The sequence below is a fragment of the Protopterus annectens genome, chromosome 12.part0 (assembly GCF_019279795.1).
Source record: "Protopterus annectens isolate FY-2018-M chromosome 12.part0, PAN1.0, whole genome shotgun sequence".
Taxonomy (NCBI): Eukaryota; Metazoa; Chordata; order Ceratodontiformes; family Protopteridae; genus Protopterus; species Protopterus annectens.
The window spans coordinates 783,461,376-783,481,910 of record NC_056746.1 but is presented as its reverse complement, the minus strand read 5'-3'; the positions used below and the strand labels follow the sequence as shown (position 1 = coordinate 783,481,910).

The following is a 20,535-nucleotide window of genomic DNA, read 5'->3' as shown; positions in this document are numbered from 1 at the left end:
ACTGTAGTGCAATCTTGGAGTGGGAATATTAAAGTATGGGGGTGTGGGGGTGCAGGGAGGCTTGCCCCCCTGCATAATACTGTATAGTGTGTTATTTATTTTTTATTAAGTTTTTATTTGTTTATGCTGCAAAAGTGCATTTTTGAAGAAATGCACTTTTGTGGAAGTGAGTTTGACAAAGTACGGTTTGATGAACTGCACTTTCGATTTAACCATATAGACCCATGTGTATACCCCTGCAAAACAACTGCCATGCCCTCATGAGCTATAGGTAGGCAGTTCTTATTTCACTGCAGGCTACATGGTGCGTGTGTGTGTCCCACTAGCATAAACGTGATAATTTTGGTAACATCAAAATAGGTATGGTTTTGCAGTATTTTATTTGTAGAGTGTGATGTGCCCCCCCCCCCCAGTGGACTGACCACAACAAGGCCTGCTGATGTCATCAAGCATAGTATGTCCTGGACTGATAGTACTAGCAGACATGAGTTGTGTAGCATGCATCACGTACTGTGATCTGTAGTGTGCACCATTACATAGGTAAGTGTTCTCATCTACATACAGCCAGCTTGCACTATGTGTGTGCCTTGGCATGTCTTGTATGCAGTGATTTGAAGCAGTGATAGCCTCATTGTAACCATGGTTGTGTGTGAGTCTGTTAGAGCATTTTACATCATGTTATGGAACCATAGGACATTTGAACTTCACTGGTATAATGGCCATACAGCACACACAATCACATACATCTTTATATCCATAGTTCCAAGATTAGGACATATTGTCCCAGTCCACAAGGGACACAGGCAGAAACACTGTGTTAAGATAATTGACACAGCCATTCATACAGGTGACATGTGGTGAGGTGCAGTGAGGTGCACTGTGTGCCATTAGGCAGGGTTCTGTTTCAAGGGAGTGTTTAAGTCTGCTAGACAAATATCTCCCACAAGCACATAGCACCAACATCACATACAAGGTTAATGTTCTTACAGTGGGTTATTGAGCTACAATGCCTCCTACAGATAGGCAGCATATGCAGTAAAGCAGGGCCACACATTGCTCTGTATGCAAGGTATGGATCACCTCTGCGTAGTCTATATGCCACAGGTGACAATGACACTCATTGCAGACTATCCCCATTAAACACATACTGGAGAGGTGAAGTGACTTTGTGAGGGACCATACTGTTATGTGCAACTGCCAGTACTGTTTGGAAAGGTACATCACCAAATGGCCATTGCACTCAAATATTAGCATGCTTAGGGAAAAGTACTTGGAGGTTATGAGCATGTCACATGCAGGTGACTGTGGGCTCAGCTATGCCATATGATTCCTGCCATACCACTGTATAGACAGGGTTATCTGAAGCACATTAGGTGTAAACCTGTGTGGACAGGTCTGTGTGCCTAGTTCATTCACCCCTGACTATGTACATCACATGTTGTGACTGATGTGCTACTTACCAGGTACATAGGTCTAACTAATGGAACTTATACTACATATATATTTGCATGGAGTTAATTTCCATTACAATGTCAACAGGCATGTGTTCACAATACTCTCTTACAGGATAGTGACATACCACAGAGACTCTATGAGTGCTCACAATTTGCAGGTATCAGCCAACATTGTTAGCCACAGTCAGTCAGTAGTCGCATGTATTGTGGTTGAATTGATTCCAAGCAGTATAGGACCCAGGATTGTGCCCTGTTCAGCACTGCTGCTGATAGATCAGCTATTGGAGGTGGATGTCCCTATTTTGCATATGTGTGCCAGCAATGGGCCACTTAGTGACCCCTACAATAATAGTACCATGGATGCCTACGTGGCTGTTTTGTAAATGTTGCCTGAGCAAGGGATATAGTCAGACAGCATGGCTGAGTCTAGGGGGTCGTAATGCCCCAATGTACCCTCACCCAGGTCCATGGTCACTGCCTCTGAAATGTCCACCATCTGTAACATTCATGCTCCACCTGTCACACATCCAAACTGTGTACAGTCAGCTGTGTGTAGAATGCATATATGTGTGCTGATCAGCTCCATGATGATCATCCCTACAGCCATACAGATATGGATACTCAGACAAAGAGGTGTACAGTTATGTTGGTCAGAGGATGCACCACCTCTGTACAAGAGTATAACAGTTGCCATTGTCCAATCAGCTGGTGTGCAACCAGTAGTGTTGGTATGATTGCAAGGCTGTCCCAATGGTGTTAATAATCTTTGTCAGATCACATGTGGGATGCAGCCTGAAATGTTAGCATGTGAGATAGATGCTATGTATCCTCCAATGAGAGGCCAGTTACAAACTGCTCTGTAAATATGGAAGTTAAGGGACAGGTTGTAGGAATGTCATGTGTCACATGTGGTGGGGACAAAGGAGTGTAGTTGACACAGACAGTGTGGGTGTGCAGGCCAGGTATGAGTCCAGACCCATCATATGTGGCATCATGATGTATGAGGTCACTGACAACCTGGGCCTGTCCTTTGAGGTCACAAATGTGCTGTAAGTACATTGTGAGTTGTGGCTCTGCTTTGTGTGGGTGCTTACTTTTGTCACTTACCGTGTCTTCTCAACATCACAACACTATGTGCTTCTTCTAGCTAAGGAGGTAGTGCCTCCATGTAAGGGGGCACCCTCATCCCAACTGTCATACAGCACTGTCCACCTGTTACTGTACAGCCTGCTAATGGCAGTTGTCCACCAGTCAGGTTTGCTGAGCCATGATGAGTCTGTGTCCCTCCTGTCATGTACAGCTGAGTTCATGCAATTGTAATGCTGATGACATGATGCATGGGTGTAGAGTTCTGCATACTTGGCTGTCCCATCTGAAGGGGGGTGCAGTCATGCTATGTCAACCATCGGCTGTCTTGACATATATGTCTGTATTGTCTGCAATGGGAGGGGGCACATGCCAGAGTTCTAAGGAGACTAATCTGTGGCCAGATCCCACTAGGGAGGCCCTCACATGGGGGGGGGCTGTACTTTTCATCCATATTGGTAAACATATGATGCACTACATTGGTTCTCCCTGTGGGGATGTCATGGCACTGCTACAGGGCATTGTAGGTAAGGACCTGAACCATCCTTTGGACAAGTGAGCTGCAGCACAACTAAGCAACACAGTGTGTACATATTACACTTCTCTAATGTGTTTGCCTGTGCTCTGTTCAGACACCTTGCATGAATTTCTTCCAGCAACATGCTGGAAGTAACTGCAAGACTTACTTGCATGGATGGAGGACAATTAGCAGATAGTGTCAAGTGGTGCCCCCAGATCTCTGAGTCATGTCACCTGAAATGCTATGATAGCAATTAGCATGAATATGATCACTGACACTGTTGTACGCCTATTGACACTGGACCAAGCACTGTTACGTTTGCTCAAGGCCTGATCATGCCTACCGGCTGTAACCAGTTGAGCCCATTGAGTGTTACACTATGCAGTGGATGATGGACATATGTCTTGCTTCACCAACCATGGCCTGACAAGGTGTATGATAAAATTAGGCCAGCAGGTCTTGCTGGAAACTGTGTACGTTATGTACAGGGTGTTATGTCAGCTGGTGGATAGGCAAGTGTCTGAAGGTCATATTCTGGGAAGATAGCAGTGGGACACCTGTGCTGCAATGACACCAGTCACCAGTGGGGTTCACCATCCTCCATTATTGGCATACCCCATCTACCTATTCCCTCTCTGCCATCACAGCCAATGCCAGTGACCTCTGACTGAGTATATTAGCAGGTAATTGTGACAACTCCCAATATGCAGACTCCGACACAGAACCAACAGGTATCCAGGATGGCCTAAGGCACAGTCCATTGTACTTTGAGTCACTGACAAAGATTAACAGCCAATGACTGCACAGTACTATCTTGTGGGACATCCTTCACCCCTGCAAAATATTGTAGTGTTAGCACACTGCACACAGTTGAGCCATTACACATGGAGTTATGGACACAGAGAGTAATGCAGCCTTTGACTCTCACTGGTCAGTAAGATGTGGGGATGCATTCACTGCTGTACACCCTACATCAAATGGTCTGGATGTCCAAATAAGGCATGTGTTTAAGGTAAGTATGTGAGACAATGGTATCACTTACAGAGTACTAGGAAACATGTTTTGTATGTCCATGAGTAAGATGGGTTATAAATATAAGAATATGTCCACCATTTGGGCAACTGCCAGGCCGTGTGTTACAGACTGGTAGTAATTTGCAGCATGTATGAGTGCAGGCTTTGTTACCAGCAGGGACTTCTGATGTGTATGCTAGCTATGCAGCTATGATAATTTGCACAATGACTTTGGAAGGACTGTACTCTGATATTAGTGGCCCTCATTTGCAGTACCTGCTTTGACAGTATGTGTAAATGCATATTAATGCATGACATGACACTTTATGCACATAAACATTTTACTACAGGGATATCTGAAGTGTGTTCCTACCTGCAAGCCTGTGACCTTCATCACTTGAAAAGCAGACATGTCATTTGAAATGCATTGTGTGGATAAAGAGTGCATGATTCAATCATTAATTGCTGCATTCACAATACTGTAAATTCACTTCTGCACACCACTGGATTTAAACCCAGGACTGTGTCTGGCAAAATGTACCATTTGCAAGGCAATTAACAGATTAAGCTACTGAGTCACTGCTGCAGCAGCTCGATTTGCAAGATATATGTGCACACATATAGGCTGTGACATACATTTTCTACATCCATCAGTATGTGCATGGCGTTATATGGATGCATGTGTGCATCAGGGTCCCAGTGTACATGGATTTTGCCATTAATGCCTTAGCAGGTGTCTTTCTACATGTTGCTGCTAAAGGGCACTTTTACCTGCTATCACAGGACTCACTTACATCCATTATTCTGTCTTTGGCTTTCTAGTGGTGTACTACTGCACCAGAGTCCAAGGTACCCTCCCATTGTTAATCTTTTTACTTTAATTACACTTTAATCAAGTTTGCGTGGTGCGGTGCACAGCTCTACAGAAACACGCTTAATGACTGTAAATGGCAATTACTATGTTTTCTTTAAACCACCTGTTTTATGTAAGAGTTGTATGGCATGGCAGGTTAATGTAGTGGTCTGCAGGCGTGATGGTCTTGGGTTCAATATATGGCACTGGTATTTATTCTGAAAGTGTGTATTACAAGCTTAAAAACACTTAAAGTGAATATAGCTCTATTTATCTGAGCTTAGCAAAACTGCATGATGTAGCAGCACACCACACAGCAATGTGGCAAAACATATAAAGAAAAGAAAAATGGGGAGATAGGAAAATGGTGAAATGGGGTGCAAGCAGGGGGAAACATAGTAAAAGGCAGGTAAGGATGTGCAGGAAGGGTGTAGGAAAGAACCATAGCTATCCATTTCTTGTACAACAACTGTGCACTTTGACAGAATTCATACATGACTTTGAACTCTCAATCCCAGAGAGAGGGGTGAGGACAACATAATTATGTTGTCAAGATAATTGGACCAAGTTATGTGTGTCCAGTGGACACATGTGCGAAATAGAGAGCTATGTATGGGACAATATATATATATATATATATTTTTTGTGACAGATGCCCATTTTTTTAAGGTGAAAGTGGAATGTTGGGGAAGGGACATAGGCATATGTGGGGAAGGTAAGTTGGGTAGGTGAGAATGCATTTGCAGACAGACAAGACAGACAAGACAGCAGACAGGGGAGGTGTGTGACATGTGGGGGGTGAACACCTTGGATAGGGAGGGTGTTTTGGAATCCAATTCCCATGTGCCTTCAGATGGCAGCAGCGTGACTCACATCCCCACCCATGGGACTGTTGGCACTGCTCCTTCACTGCCCCCAAGGGTGGCAGTGCTGGAGGCTGGGCACTGGGGTGAGGCTGCCCCAACAGGTCAGCCAGCATGTCCTCAATCTGGTGCAGGTGATGGTCAAACCCATGGTAGACTATCCTGTGCACCAAGACTGTCAGCTCCTCTCGATGACAATACCCCGTACACCACAGCTCCCAGATGGGGCCAGAACCTGTCCCGTGGGGTGGTACTACCTGATGCTGCAGGTAGTACAGAGGCAGCAGAGGGGGAACCACCAGTCTGAGTCCCAAACATGCTGGGACCCAGTGCCATGGCCGGTTCAGGCAAGGTAGGGGGATCAGCTGGAGCCGGCCTACCCTGATGTGCTGTGGTGAATGAGGTATAGTAATAAGTTAAGGTTAGTAATAACCAAACCATTATTAGTATTAACAGAATAGGACATCATTTTAATTCATACAAACACATATTAATGTATAGTATGTGTAACACAACAGTAAATTACATAACAGTCATTATGGTAACAGCATGACAGTAAGAAGTAAGCCATAAGGGCAACAAAATAGTTTAACAAAGTATGTTAATAGTGAATCATAATAACACATAACAATATTACATCACATTTGGCAAAAATATACTGTAGTTAGTTTAACAACATATGTTAATATTAAGTCAATAATACATAATAATAAATAAATGAAGATAAGGGGTGGGGAGAGAGAGAGAGAGGAACAATCCATTGCTGACACTGCAGACTATATCCCTGAAAACACTGCTACTAAATACTCTACAGATGTGTAGTGTCAGTTCTGAGTACAGTGACTACAGTACTCCTATAGCTGATGTATCACGTACATACCTCTCTAACTGTTAGCATGGGTCAGTATGGGCCATGCAATAACAAATGCAGGTTCACTACTACACAGAGCACTTTCACATAATGTGGACTTCTATAACTACCAATGCTGTAAGCAGATTTGGTAATACATTGCATTCCAGGTAATCATTTTTCTGGTAATCCTGTGACAGACAGATTAGACAGTTTTAATTATGTTATGTGAAATCATGACAGCTGAGAGGCATGTTTGTGCACAGTACATAATCTAGAAATCCACCAAGCCTTGGTTGGCAGGTATTGGAATAGAACCCAATAGATGTAACTGCAGAGGACAGCTGCAAAAAAAAAAAAAAAAAAAAAAAAAAAGAGCATTATGTGACTGAATTCGTTTTGCATTCTAGAACTATAACACTGCTATACTTGACTGCAGTGACAGTAGAACACACATGCATGACATACAGCTGTACTGCATATATTGAAACAAATCTCTTTAGGAATCAACTATGCTGCTTAACACTTTATTGGTATTGCTGATACATATCTGTGAAATGTAGCCACAATCATATCTATTCATAACATAGGCTACATCACCCATATACCTTTTGTTCCTGGAGTGGGAGAAAGAGACAGCATTATGTGACTGAATTTGTTTTGCATTCCAGAACTATTACAGTGCTATACTTGACTGCAGTGACATTAGAACACACATGCATGGCATATGACCATAATGCATTTATTAAATCAGATTTCTGTAGGAATTAATGATGCTGCTTAACACTTTATTGGTATTGCTGATAAATCTCTGTGAAGTCCACACAATATCTGCCCATACACTGGGCTATCTCAGTCATATACCTTTATTATCTGAAGTAGGAGGAACAGAGAGAATTAAGTGACTGATACTGGTCTGGAGACAGCCTTGGGCCATACTATGAGTTAAACAATACAGTTTACAGGCCATTACATTTGCATTCTACAGCTATTACAGCATTATACTTGACTGCAGCAACCTTACCATAGACAAGTAATGCATACAGCTCTGCTGAAATGGTTATGACAGCACAAACCTGCTGTACACCATTTTGCTTACTGTTATTGGTATTGTTTATTGCAATAGTTATTGTCCATTTATTGCACTACAGCTCTACTTGCCCATTTATTGCACTACAGTTCTACTTGCCCATTTATTGTACTACAGTTTTTATGGTGTATACTTTATTGCAGTAAATGCTTTACTCTTTCTTGCTTATTGCACTACAGGTAGCATAATAAATCTATACATACCACACTCACAGCACAACCTATCCAGGCACCTGGCATGAGACTCAACATTGCAAGCCCTCTCAGCTGCAGCTGCTGGGAGAGAACCACACCATTATGTGTACCAGTTTTGCAGACATTCAGCTTGCATATTGGTAAACTAGATGAAAGATTACTTACATATTTGTGAGGCATTTCCTGCAATAGCTTCTTAGACTCAGGTGTCCAAGGTTCCCCTCTTTCTCCTCTTCAGGCCATCATAATGGTGACAAAACTGCTCATCTGTGTGGGGGATACCAGTAACACTGGTACGTTCCCTGACCAACTAGTCCCAGGCATCTGACTTACACTCTGAGCCCTGGAAACCACTGTGAAGCAGCCTGGGTTCATGATTTTTAACCAGGAGCCCAACAAAGACCCTGACTCCTGAACAACCCATATCTGTGCCCAAAAGTGCACCTTCACCTGCACCACCTGATATATCCACAGTAGATAAGACTCCAAGGAATAATACAGTATTCCCACCTATTGCACTTGATATAGGCTGTTTTTCCATCCTTACATGTCATTCAGCAACATTCAAAAAAGTGCTGCGTTGCTTAGCAGCATGCAAACCAGCTAAGCACAGCTAAGCAGTGTGAAAACCTGCACAACTGGGGGTTTAGCTCAGCTTAGCACTATGCAAACAAAAGTAGCCATTAGCATGTTTAAACAGTGCTCAGACCAGCACAGCAGTGCCATATTTCACAACTCTGTCTTTAAAATTAAACATATATAATAAATTAATTTATAGACATCTTATAATTGCTACAGACTCTAACCCAAGACCTACTAAACATTAGGCTGTATCTCTACCCATTTAGGTACTTGGATATTATGAAAACTGGTATATCTTCACATATACTACTGGGCTATCTGTTAGCCTTGCTAAGCACTGTGGTGTGGCACACAAACAAAACCCAGACATAACTAATTAATTACATCCGTTTTTTATTTTTAGATGTCTAGCAACTGTTGGCTATGTATGTAGGAGAGCTGCTTGGCTCTGTGGCGCTCTATGCTGCACCACGCAAATAGCAATTAAAAAAACACAGAAAAAGAGAAAATATATTTAAAATTGCAAAAATGCGTAATTATGATAATTAGTGGCATTTGGTTTCTATTTTTATATGTCTGGCAGGTGTCAGCTGTCTATATGTGAGCACAGAGTCACTTTAGAAGCTTGAAATGCTGAAATATCGAATTTCAGAATTTCAAGCCCATAAAGTGGAAACCTGAAAAGCATGAAAACTCAGAAGCACGAAATTCAAAATCTCTCATATCAGAGATGTTGAATTAGCACTTCTGGTGTTTCAATGTGGTTATGGATTAAGGTAAGTGTTCACATTTTAAGGGTTTTGGGTAGGGACTGTGGTGTGTGTTAGTGTGTTTTGTTACTGTGATGTGTGTGTGCGAGGAGAATGTAGCTTGTGTGGTGGTGTTTTGTGTGTTTTTGTATGTAGTGCAACCTTGGAGTTGGAATATTTAAGTAAGGGGGTCTGGGGGGGCACAGCCCCCCACATGGGGATGCAGGAGGGCTTGCTCCCCCCGCTTTTATGTAGGACAGAGCTTGTGTTTGTGTGTGGGAAGGAAGATTTGTGTTTGTGTACAGCAGAAGCACTAGTTCAACATCTCTGATATGCAAGATTTTGAATTTCATGCTTCTGAGTTTTCGTGCTTTCCAGGTTTCCAGAATGCCAAAAAGTCACTGGGAGTCACGAATAAGAGGGTCGAAGATGTTTAATGAAGAAATCCACAGCACAACCTGACAGCAGCAATACCAACAGCAATTTAATGCTTCTAATGACAAATAGCATTTTCGTAATCCTTCATCAGAATAACGAAACATATCCCTGTGGCTGCCTTATATGCCTAGTCCAATAAAAATGTTACGTTATGTTTTTTCTTGATTTCTGGTTACGTTATGTTTTTTCTTGCTTTCCAGGTTTCCACTTTATGGGCTCAAAATTCTGAAATTCGATATTTCAGCATTTTGAGCTTCTAAAGTGAATCCGTGCGCACAGCTTGGCATGTTGCACTGCTTGCCACTACATGCAAACATGCAAAAAATGGAAAAAAAATATTTTAAATTAAATATTACACATTTGACCAAATTCACAGTGCTTCAACAGTAGCGGGGAGCAGTACTGGCAATCCATAACCATGAGTAGCCTCTAGATTTATCCCTATGCCAATTCAATAACCCTGTTCCTATGGTTTCCCATGGCAGTGCGCCATCATTAATATGCATGGCGCACTGCCGGGGGGAACTGTAGCCATGTACATGGATACATTCCATGTAGGCTCTATATTGAGCCTGCACAGAGTTTATTAAATCCTGGGGCCTGTTGTTTAACAAAGTCAAATATTTTCATTTTTCTAAAAATGGGAACTTATACTAGGCTTTGCATTAAATAATGGTAGTTATTGTTTTACCCATATTTTGTATAATGTCATGTAGAAATTGTTTTTGCCAAGGATATAGTCTAAAATGCACAATAGAAATATCATCAGAACTTTGTGTGATCTGTGACAGCTGTAATAGGCATAGCCCATGTGCTGGGCATGTATGACAACAAGTCCCAGGGGTGTATATTATGTTATCAAATTTTCAAAAGTTTGAACCTCATATGGCTGAAGCCATATGATCGAACTTTTTAAAAGTTTGAAAAGCAAAAAAAAAAAAAAATAACAATAAACAACAAAAAAACCTACCTGACCATTTTAAGCAGGGGGGGGGCAAGCCTGCCTGGACCCCCCCACTCTTTAAATATACCAACTCCGAGATCGCACTACAGTGCAGGAAAGGGAAATCTTCCCATTCCGCACTGTATGGATATCTCCGTTGAAATGTTTGAACTTTTAAAACTTCGATCATATGGTGCTGACCATATGACGTTCGAACTTTTAAAAGTTTGATAACGTAATATACACCCAAGTCCCAGTAACCCCAGGTTATAAACATGTGAATACAGAAAAAAAGCTGTAAAATGTATGCAGAAGTATATTATTTACAACAGCACATTGTAAAGTAGTTTACTTTAGACTATAGTGAAACATTAACTGTTATACTAACAAAGAGGGGGATGGCTGGAGCTTTTTTAAACATGGTTGTCTTATGTGGTTATGTGTAAGCCTCATTAATTATCAGTTTATGTAAGCCCTGGTTGACTACAACTCTAAAACTCTTTGGAAAGCTTGGTTTATGTTCTTGGTCCAAACTGTCAAATAAATCCATAATTGGAAAACAAGACATCTGTTAAATCAGCTAGCTAAATCCCTAGAAGAAATTAAAACCTAATTACTTCCTCGAATTTAGATGACACCAAACGCTGATTATTTACCTGAGTAATCAATCATCTTATATCTCAGATGAAAACTATTATTCCAACCAAGTACTTATGAAAAAAGGAACAGTATTTTCATTACTAAAGTCTTACCTGCAGAAAAGGGAAGGAACGCATCTCTTTTAACAAACTTGCCGTCAGCACCAATAAAATGAGAGGGGTTGAACTCATTTGGTGTTTCCCATTGAGATTTATCAAACAGGACAGATGTAAGCAAAGGAATTACTTGGGTTCCCTAGAAATGAAAAAGAAAAATTCTCAAATTTTCTTAAAATAAAAATATGACTCAGAATGCATATTGTTTCCAGTGGCCTAACTGTCAAATAAAAAGCAACAATACCTAGACTGAGATGGTGAATCATTGACTTTTGCAGAGTTTAGAAAGAGAAACATGAGACTTTGTACAATATATTTTCTAAAACTGTAAATTACATGAAAAAGTTGTAGGTACTTCTGGCATGGGCGCTTTATTTTAATTTTAAATACAATATTTTCATTTATATCTATGAAAAGGTGACATTGTAGTGTGAAAATTTATTTTGAAGCTAAAAGAAAAATGAGAAAAGCTCCAACAAGAACTTTTAATATGCTAAGATTAAGCATGTTCATCCGATATAGCTAAGACTTCATCAAAATAACACAAACAATTCAATCATTCCTTATATAGTGTCCATTAATTTAGTGAATAAAAAAATCAGTTAAACTGTTTATTAGTATACTAAACATTTTCTTAAAGGTAAAAGCACAATTTTAGTCAATGTTCTAAAATATTACATTTCTAACAAAATGTTTAATACTCTATTGTTTTCATAAAATAAAAAAAAGTTACAGCTTAAAAAGCTAAATGTTTATGATCTTAAAAATAATTAAATTACAGAATGCTTAAAAAATCACCACACTATTTTCCAGGTGCAATATAGAACAGGACAACCTTTAAAAAGTATCTTGCATATACTACAATTTATCTGCTTGAAATTTTAGGACAGGCTGTATTGAAATATAATCATTTAAACCAGGACTGGTAAAAGCATTCAATCTAAATTGTGTTAGTAACTCTCTATATTCCAACCCGTTCCTCCCAATCCCCACCCTGAGGATTAAGGTTTACCTGTTCCAGAATACCAAATTTAAAAACATTGTGGGAAGCATCAATTAAGGAGTGTTTATAAGAGCATTGTAAGTACTTTTGTTCTTAATACTCTATATATGTTCATAGATATGCTTCTTCTATGGTCTCTCAGTTTTTCCAACAAAAGAAAAACTGTCACATATTTTGCATACAGCTAGGTAATATGATATCTTTGCTTCCACAATTACCTTTGTTAAAAAAACTCCTTTGTCTTAAAGGTGTTACCAAGCACTATACTATCTTCATCAATGACATATGGTTGTTGACTACATCCCCACCATTTTTTAGTCCCTTGTCTTTCAGTTGTCATCTGATGTATGTTCTGTTCATACAGATGTTTTAGGTTCTGACCAATTTTGGAAACAAACTTGGGGTCAAAGCCTATCACCTCTACAATTTCTGGGTTCAACCTCAACATGTTCCTGTTCCTAGAAATAATTTAACTCTTGGTGTAGCATAATTAAGCTCAACCACCACTGGTGTATCATACTTACTGTCATTCTGTTTAACAAAGTAATTCCATCTTCAAAGTCAGTACCTAGCAGTGGTTTATATTTTCCACTCCATTGGGTGAAAAATTATTTCATAATTTCCTGAACCAAAGTTTTGGGGTACCTTCTATCAATAACCAACCTGGAGATGGTCTGAAGCTCCTGCACTAAATCTTCCTTTTGTGATATTATCCTAACCACTCATATATATTATCCATTAACCAAACTCCTTTTTTGTGTAAAGGGATATGCACTAGTAAATGGTATGTGTTAGTTATTAAATGCAAATTTCCTGTACATTTTAGACTTGAAAAACACTTTCAATCAATGCTATGGTAGCATCTAAATAATTAATAGTGTTCTTATTGTAAAGGTAAGTAAATTTCAAAAAGGAAGTAGTATTATTCGGGTCTATATCAGTTCATAGAAATGTCTGAAGTTCAAACACCATATGTTTGAACTTCAAACCACAAACTGCAAAAACATTGAAGTCTTAAAAACAGCGATTTTTTTCCCAGGGAAAAAAATTGCTGTTCCAAGAAACACACAAGCAACACAAACACACCAAAACAATACCAATCCACACACATACACTCAAAATCCTACATCTAACCCTACACTAAACTGTACATACACTACTACCTATCCACTTACATTAACCCAAACCCTAACCCTAAGGTCCGTCACTATCACACAATCACCTGACCCGCACCCTAACCCTAACTCTCCTATCCCGCCTTAACCCTAACATCTTTCAGTATCGCACACCCACCTCACCCGTGCCCTAAGCCTAACTCTCCTAACCCATGCCCTAACCCTAACATCCACATAATTGCACACTTACTTGAACCTGACCCGTAACTTCCCACCACAGTCCTGACACTCGCGAAGCCACAGAAACGGCCCACAGAATTCTTTCCCTGGGAAAGAATTTGTTGGGCCGCAGCTTCGCAATTACCAGTGTTCAAACTTTACAGTTCGAATATTTGGTATTCGATATTCAGCTGTTTCGACGGACTAATATAAACCCATATTATTCAAGTACTGAATACAATTACTAAAGTGGTCCTCAGGGCCATTCCATAAAATGAATATGTCATCCAGAAATCTCAAATACAACTTCTTATACTGTGAAAATTCTGAATTGAAAACAAACAGGTTCTCCACGCTAACAAAACCAAATTCACACAGATGGGGGCACAAGTTGCACACATCACAAGACATCCAATTTCACAGAAGGTCTCCCCTTCAAAAAATAAAAAAAAAATATTTTGTAAACGTTCCAAGGCTAATTCCATAATTAAATTCACATGTTGGATGCTTAAGACTCCGTTGAAAGTTAAAAGGCTGTCATAATAAAGGGATAGACCATCTGCTAAAGGGAAGGAGGAAAACAGGTCAACTACATCAATTGTTAGGAAGCCTAAAGAAATTATTGCCAAGTCCCTGAACTCTCTAGGGTTAATCTCCCAAGGAAATCCCAAGAGTCCTTTATCATATGAGTTTTTAAACATGCAATAAACTTTAAAGGCCTATCAATAAACATAGCCATAGGGTTATAGGGTGACGTTTAGATCCTTTGTTGCTACAATAGATCTAAAAGTGGACTCTGTATATACTTATGAATTTTGGGAATCTCAAAAATTGAAGGGACAGAAGGTTTATTTACTTTGAGGAAATCATATGCCCTCAAAAGTATTCTTTCATCTATCAGTAGGTCTTCGAAAAACATGTCTATTCTGTTTTTAAGCTATGTTGATTTTGTTCCTGGATACTGGCATATATATATATATATATATATATATATATATATATATATATATATATATATATAAAAAACTACTATCTTGAAGTATTTGAGACATAGCATGTAGTCTGTAGAATCGAACAGTATAGTCCTCCCACCATTATCTTGTGTCATAATCTGAATATTTGGATCATTAATTAGAACATCCAAGGTCTCCCTTTCTTTGTCAAATTGCATACACTTTTGAGTTTCCTATCACAAGTATATGTGTGACATGTATGTAAATGTCACACATTTATAATAATTTCAAGTACAGAAGACCAATACCACATACCATCAATAGATTACTTTCAGTGTAGTGTAACTGAAACCATACTAGCAAGCATGCATTCACATTTCACATTGTTAACCATTCAAACACACAAAATTCCCTTAAGGAGTTCAGTTAAATTCTTCCTTTATTAAAAAGTGACAAGAGTGCTTTCTTCACATTTGCAACAGGACTTCATCAGACTTGTTAAGTTGGGGACCCCCAGGACACTTTTATCCTAAGTATCTCCCTGTCACTGCCACCATCCCAACATTTCAGTTTATGTTGCAGGATTTTAGAGGTGGTACTCACAGACTGATCTATAGCCAAAATTTTCTTACAATTTGCTAGGCCCGTGTACTAAACTATGTTGACCCATTTCACAGAGGGAATTTGACAGTGACTAGCTTTCAGTTACAATGATAATACATTAAAACAACCGTATGTACAAGGATGTTCTTAGGTGAAATGGTGCCCTAAAAAAAAGGGTTTATGGCACTCCATTGAATACTCTTTTATCCCCCCCACAAATATTCTAGCGCTCCCCCTTGGTTTGCCCTCATCCCTGTACCATGCACATATTATTTTCCTTGTCTCACACTTTGCCTTACTCTTTAGCTTTTCAAGAAGCTATGGCTGTCTATATGCTCTGAAGTGCATTTAAAGTTTTTTTACAATCTGTTTCATCTAATGATGACTTGAACAAGAAATTCAGTATTGCTGTTCAACTTTAGTTTTCCTTGTATCCTTTCAACATACTTTTCTGACTAAGACAGCTATGTAGGAAATACCTAGGTAAAGGTGGGGGGATCTGAGGGCTACCTGGTCCCAAGAAATTATAGGGTTCAGATGCTCTGAGGGGAATTTTAGAGCATTCTCTCAATCATTTGATCTACTCGTGGCCTAAGAAAATAATTTCAGTCTTATTTTTTTCCAAGGCAGACATAAGTTGTAGCCAAGGCTTAATGTTCAAAGTTGACAAAAATAGGATTTCACAATAAACTAACAAGGCAAATGTTTGAGAGTATACAAAAATCCCATCTGTGAATCCTGCCTGACATCTATCCCCCTCCCAAAAAAGAAGATTGCCTCTTTCTATGCATCCCTCTGGTGTTAGACTGGGATGAAGGCAGAGGTTCTAGTGGTCATAGTAATATATTTCAAATGTCATATATATATTTACATAGCATGCTTCCACACTCTTCTCCCCTACTCATCAAAGGCCACCATCTTCATATGTGCCTGATGCATAATTATGAGAAAAGTTAAAGAATAATGATCACAATAATGTACTCCAACTTGTTGCTCCTAGACAGTACACTGCCGTTACATAAGATACAGTAACCTTCTTTGCACATCTCTGAAGTTTTGTGATAAACATAAAATAAACAATACACTGTCTCCAGTCCCCATCACAAACTATAATGGCTTGTGGAAACCTCTGAGGTTTGATTTTGTGGAAAATTAAAGAATTAATGAACCTATTATCCCCAGCACGAAACACAAGCCAATGCAACATCATGTACACATCTCTTAGCAGGGCTAGATGTAGAATGGGTGTGGATGGGGGTAGAGGCCATCACTAAGGCCTTGTGAACATCCACTTGTACAATTTGGGGTGTGGGGGCCACCAGATCCACTAGGAGCTATACAGGTATTAATATTCTGTGATGTATTTTATGCATTATTTTTGAACGATAATTGCTTGTTAACTGCATTTTTTACTGCTAGCCAGAAAAGTTATGAATGCTCTGGCATTATTGCTTGTATGTGCACAGATAAAAATCAGTGCACACATGCCCACACACACATACACAGTGTAAGTTCACTTTCGGGAATAATGCCAATTCACCTGGTACATGTCTTTAAGGTACTGGAGTAGACACACACAGAAAAATGGAGAAGCACTGTGAAAAAGCAATGCTTCTCAGAATAACACTGTGATAATGGTCAGCTACTTTCACACACATATTTTTCCTAATAAACCACCAAAGATAGCCATTTGCAATGTATAAGGTCTATATTTGTGCTGACAACAAGAAATAAAGTATGGCCATCTTGATCTTCTTAAATACATTGCAACCCCCCCCCCCCCACACACACACACACAAACATAATGGCAGTGCTGATGATGTTTGTGATAGAAAGTGAAAGAAATTATAGCCAACGTACTACTCTGCAGCTTCCCACTTCACACAAGCCACCATAACAATACTAGTTTTAAACTGATTTCAGTCAATGACAATAGATTGTGAACACTAGTGCTGCCACACCAGACTGTTGTTTAGCAGTCATCAGGAGTAATGCATGGCTGTCACTGTATCTGATTTCACAGAATATCTGTGATTTTGCCAAAAATGTTTGCCTTGTCCCTAGTAAAAATTTTGATTTGCTGGTAAATAATTCAGGATTACAGTCATTAAGACCAGACATTGCAGTTTCATACTTGCTTTTGTCTAAAAACTGTGGCCTGGATTCACGATGGCTTGCACGGAGTCTAAGAGTAAGACTCCATGCAGCCATCATGTCCGACGAGTGATCCAGGAACAGCCTGCAGGGGCATGCAAGAGAGCTCATAAAATGGCTCTTACAAGGACAGGGCCGGGTTATGCAAATTACCTCAATTGCAGGTGAAAGGCATGCAAATGAGGTAGATTTACGATTCAGGAAACCCAAACCTGTCTGAGTAAGAGCAGTGTTATCTGCAGAAATGTACTCAGTTGACAACTGAGTACCATTCTGCAAATAGCAAAACGGAGGCGTTACAGCTCCAAATAAAGGTTGCATCCAGTGCAGGAAGCATGCCAATGGCAAAATATAAGGCCAATGGCAATGTTTCCCGATGCAATATGAAAAAAAAAAAAAATTTTCTCCGATTTCCGATGTTTAAGCGTAGTGCAGTGCAGCGCAAATGGGCTGCGCTCTAAAAACTAGAAAAATAAAAATTAAAACCCACAAATGTGGATTTTATGTAAATTGTTAATTTATAATGCAAGGGAATGGCAGGCTGAAGACAACATGTCCACCGAGTAGAGGTTACTAAGGGGGGAAGCACAGTCTAAGAGATGTAACCAAGCATTAGTAGGCAATCCTATGCAAAGTAGGGTTAGGATAGTGAATCGCAGGTTTACATAGCAAATGAGCACAGTCAGTGGAGTGTAGGAGTAGGACAAGGGGAGTAACAGAGTAGAAGATAGGTGACATCACGAGTGGGGTATGTATGAAAGAAGGGAATCTCATTGGAGCAGAGTGGCATGTGTCAGCTGTCATTTACACATCATTGAAAGAGGTGTGTCAACAGGTAGGTTAGGTAAAGTCAAGAAATGGAAGGTGTATGCCATGAATAACACCAAAGTTTCTTGCTGAGCGGGTATACGTGCGTGTGCGCACCTGTAAACCCGAGTAAGACAGTGTACGCGCGTGTAAGCGTGAGTGCACGCGTTTAAGCCAGAGTAAGCATGTATAAGGCAGTTTAAAGTGTTGTAAGTGTGTTTGCACTGGTGTGCACGTTTTAACCCAAATAAGCAAGTTGTAGTCCGTGTAAGCATGTGTGCGCACGTGTGAGCTGCTGTGAGCGTGTTTGCGCTTGTGTGCACGGCGCTGCCTCCCCGAGGAAACTGAAAGGAAATAGGAAGCACAACAAATAGTAGGAAGCTACCAGGGAGTACTAGCAGAGCTAGCAGGTGAAAACAATCAGAATCAGGCAATTACACAGGCAGTACACTAGCCCAGCCCAGCCTAGCATTTAAAACTCTACAAACAACAGTCCATAATGTTTCTCACAAGAGACACTGCAGTAAGCTAATAGAAGTGAAAACTGAAAAAGCTTTCCTGAGACAAAGAAATGTTAGGGGCTGCCATTGCTGTTATAAGGCGACATGTGCAACATGCTGAGGATGGTGACAATGGAAATGCTGCTGGACAACCCACAGTATGGAGACGGAGAAGAGTGTACAGGCCCAGGGTAACCTACCAGGGGCTACACAAGCTGGAGATAGTGGAGCGCTATAGAGTGGACAGAGACCTCCTGCAGCAAATTGTTGAGCTGTGCAGGCCATGCCTCACACAGAACCAACAGAGGGGTACCCATCCCAGTGGAAACCAAGGTATGTGTTGGCCTAAGAATATTAGCAACCGGAAGCTTCCAGTGACCAACTGGTGATATGATGGGGATATCACAGGCATCAGCATCCAGGGTACTGCACCAGTTCCTGCATGCCATGTCAGCACATGTCGGTGATCATGTATATTTCCCCAATTCCCGTGAGGTATTGGCCAGCAATATGCATCTCTTCCAGCAAATAGTGGAATACCCTGAGGTAGTGGGTGCAATAGACTGCACGCAAATACGCATCAAAGCACCAACCGGTGAGCAGGGTCGGGTCTACTTCAACCGCAAGGGCTTTCCCTCCATCAACTGCCAGGTTGTGTGTGATGCCCAGGGCATAATACTGAATGTGTATGCTTGCTGCCCTGGAAGCTACCATGATTCCCATATCTGGCATCTGACGCAGCTGTACCAGACATTTGCCAATGGGGACATCCCACATGGTCACCTAGTGGGGGATGCTGGCTCTGCACTGGAGCCCTGACTGATGACACCCATCAGAAATGCACACACACCTGAACAGTAACGCCATAATGAGGCACACGCACAAACACGAAATGTAATCGGTTCCAGTGCCTGGGCACATCTGGTGGAACCTTGCAGTACTCACCAACTACATGTACCCAAATTGTCATGGTATGTGCTATGCTACATAATATGATCCTGCGAAAACAGCTGCAGTAGGACCAGCATGGGGCAGGGCCAAACAGCCCCCCACCATTGCCAAGGCCTGCACAGACACAGGGTGACTCAGAGGAGGAACAACCTGAGCCTGCCCCAGTAGGCAGAAGGAGGCATGCCCAGTATGCTTTGGCCTTGGCAAAGAGGCAATGCATAGCACATACACTGGCTCAGTTGGAACTCTGGAAATGATACCTCTCTCTGACTTGCACATATAGTAAAAGGGATGCCTAAGTTGACACGACCTGCTTTCAAACATGTACAGGGAGTGTAGTATGTGCATCCGACATAGGCAGCCCTGCAGCACCACCTGAGGCATGATTGCCATGTGTTAAGCAATGTAAAGCAGTGCTAAACAGCATTTACCACCATGTAGTTTCTACAAACAGAATTGCACACACCAACTAGTGCAACTGTGGTCAATGTTGAGTAATATTGGGCAACGTCCAGTAAAGTTGGTGAATATTTAGCAATGTTGGACAAGCCTGGTGTAAGTAGGGCATAGCTGAACAAAAGCCAACATGCTCATATTTGCTTAACTGGCCCTTAAGCAATCTGGTCTGCTCACTATGAAAATATAAAGCAGTGATGGGCCTCGAACTCAGGATACTGTGCACTATAGTTAAAGTACTGAACCAGTAAACCATGACAGTATTGCAGTGTTCAGCCAGTATAAAGGAATGTTGATAGGTCTATGCAAAGTATCTCATGGAAACCCTGCAGGCACAGCATAATCCCTGTTGAGTTATGACACAAAGGTGAGTCCTGCATTAAG

The 20,535-nt window shown here is 40.7% G+C and overlaps 1 protein-coding gene across 1 annotated transcript in view; it reads right to left on the bottom strand.

The window, feature by feature from the left end:
• Positions 1-20,535, bottom strand: part of LOC122816799 (cytochrome P450 2K1-like) — a 627,013-nt gene that overhangs the window by 84,310 nt on the left and 522,168 nt on the right. Inside the window, exon 8 of the mRNA XM_044089826.1 lies at positions 11,388-11,529. Coding sequence (XP_043945761.1) covers positions 11,388-11,529 — 142 coding nt within the window. The remainder of the gene's footprint in view (positions 1-11,387; positions 11,530-20,535) is intronic.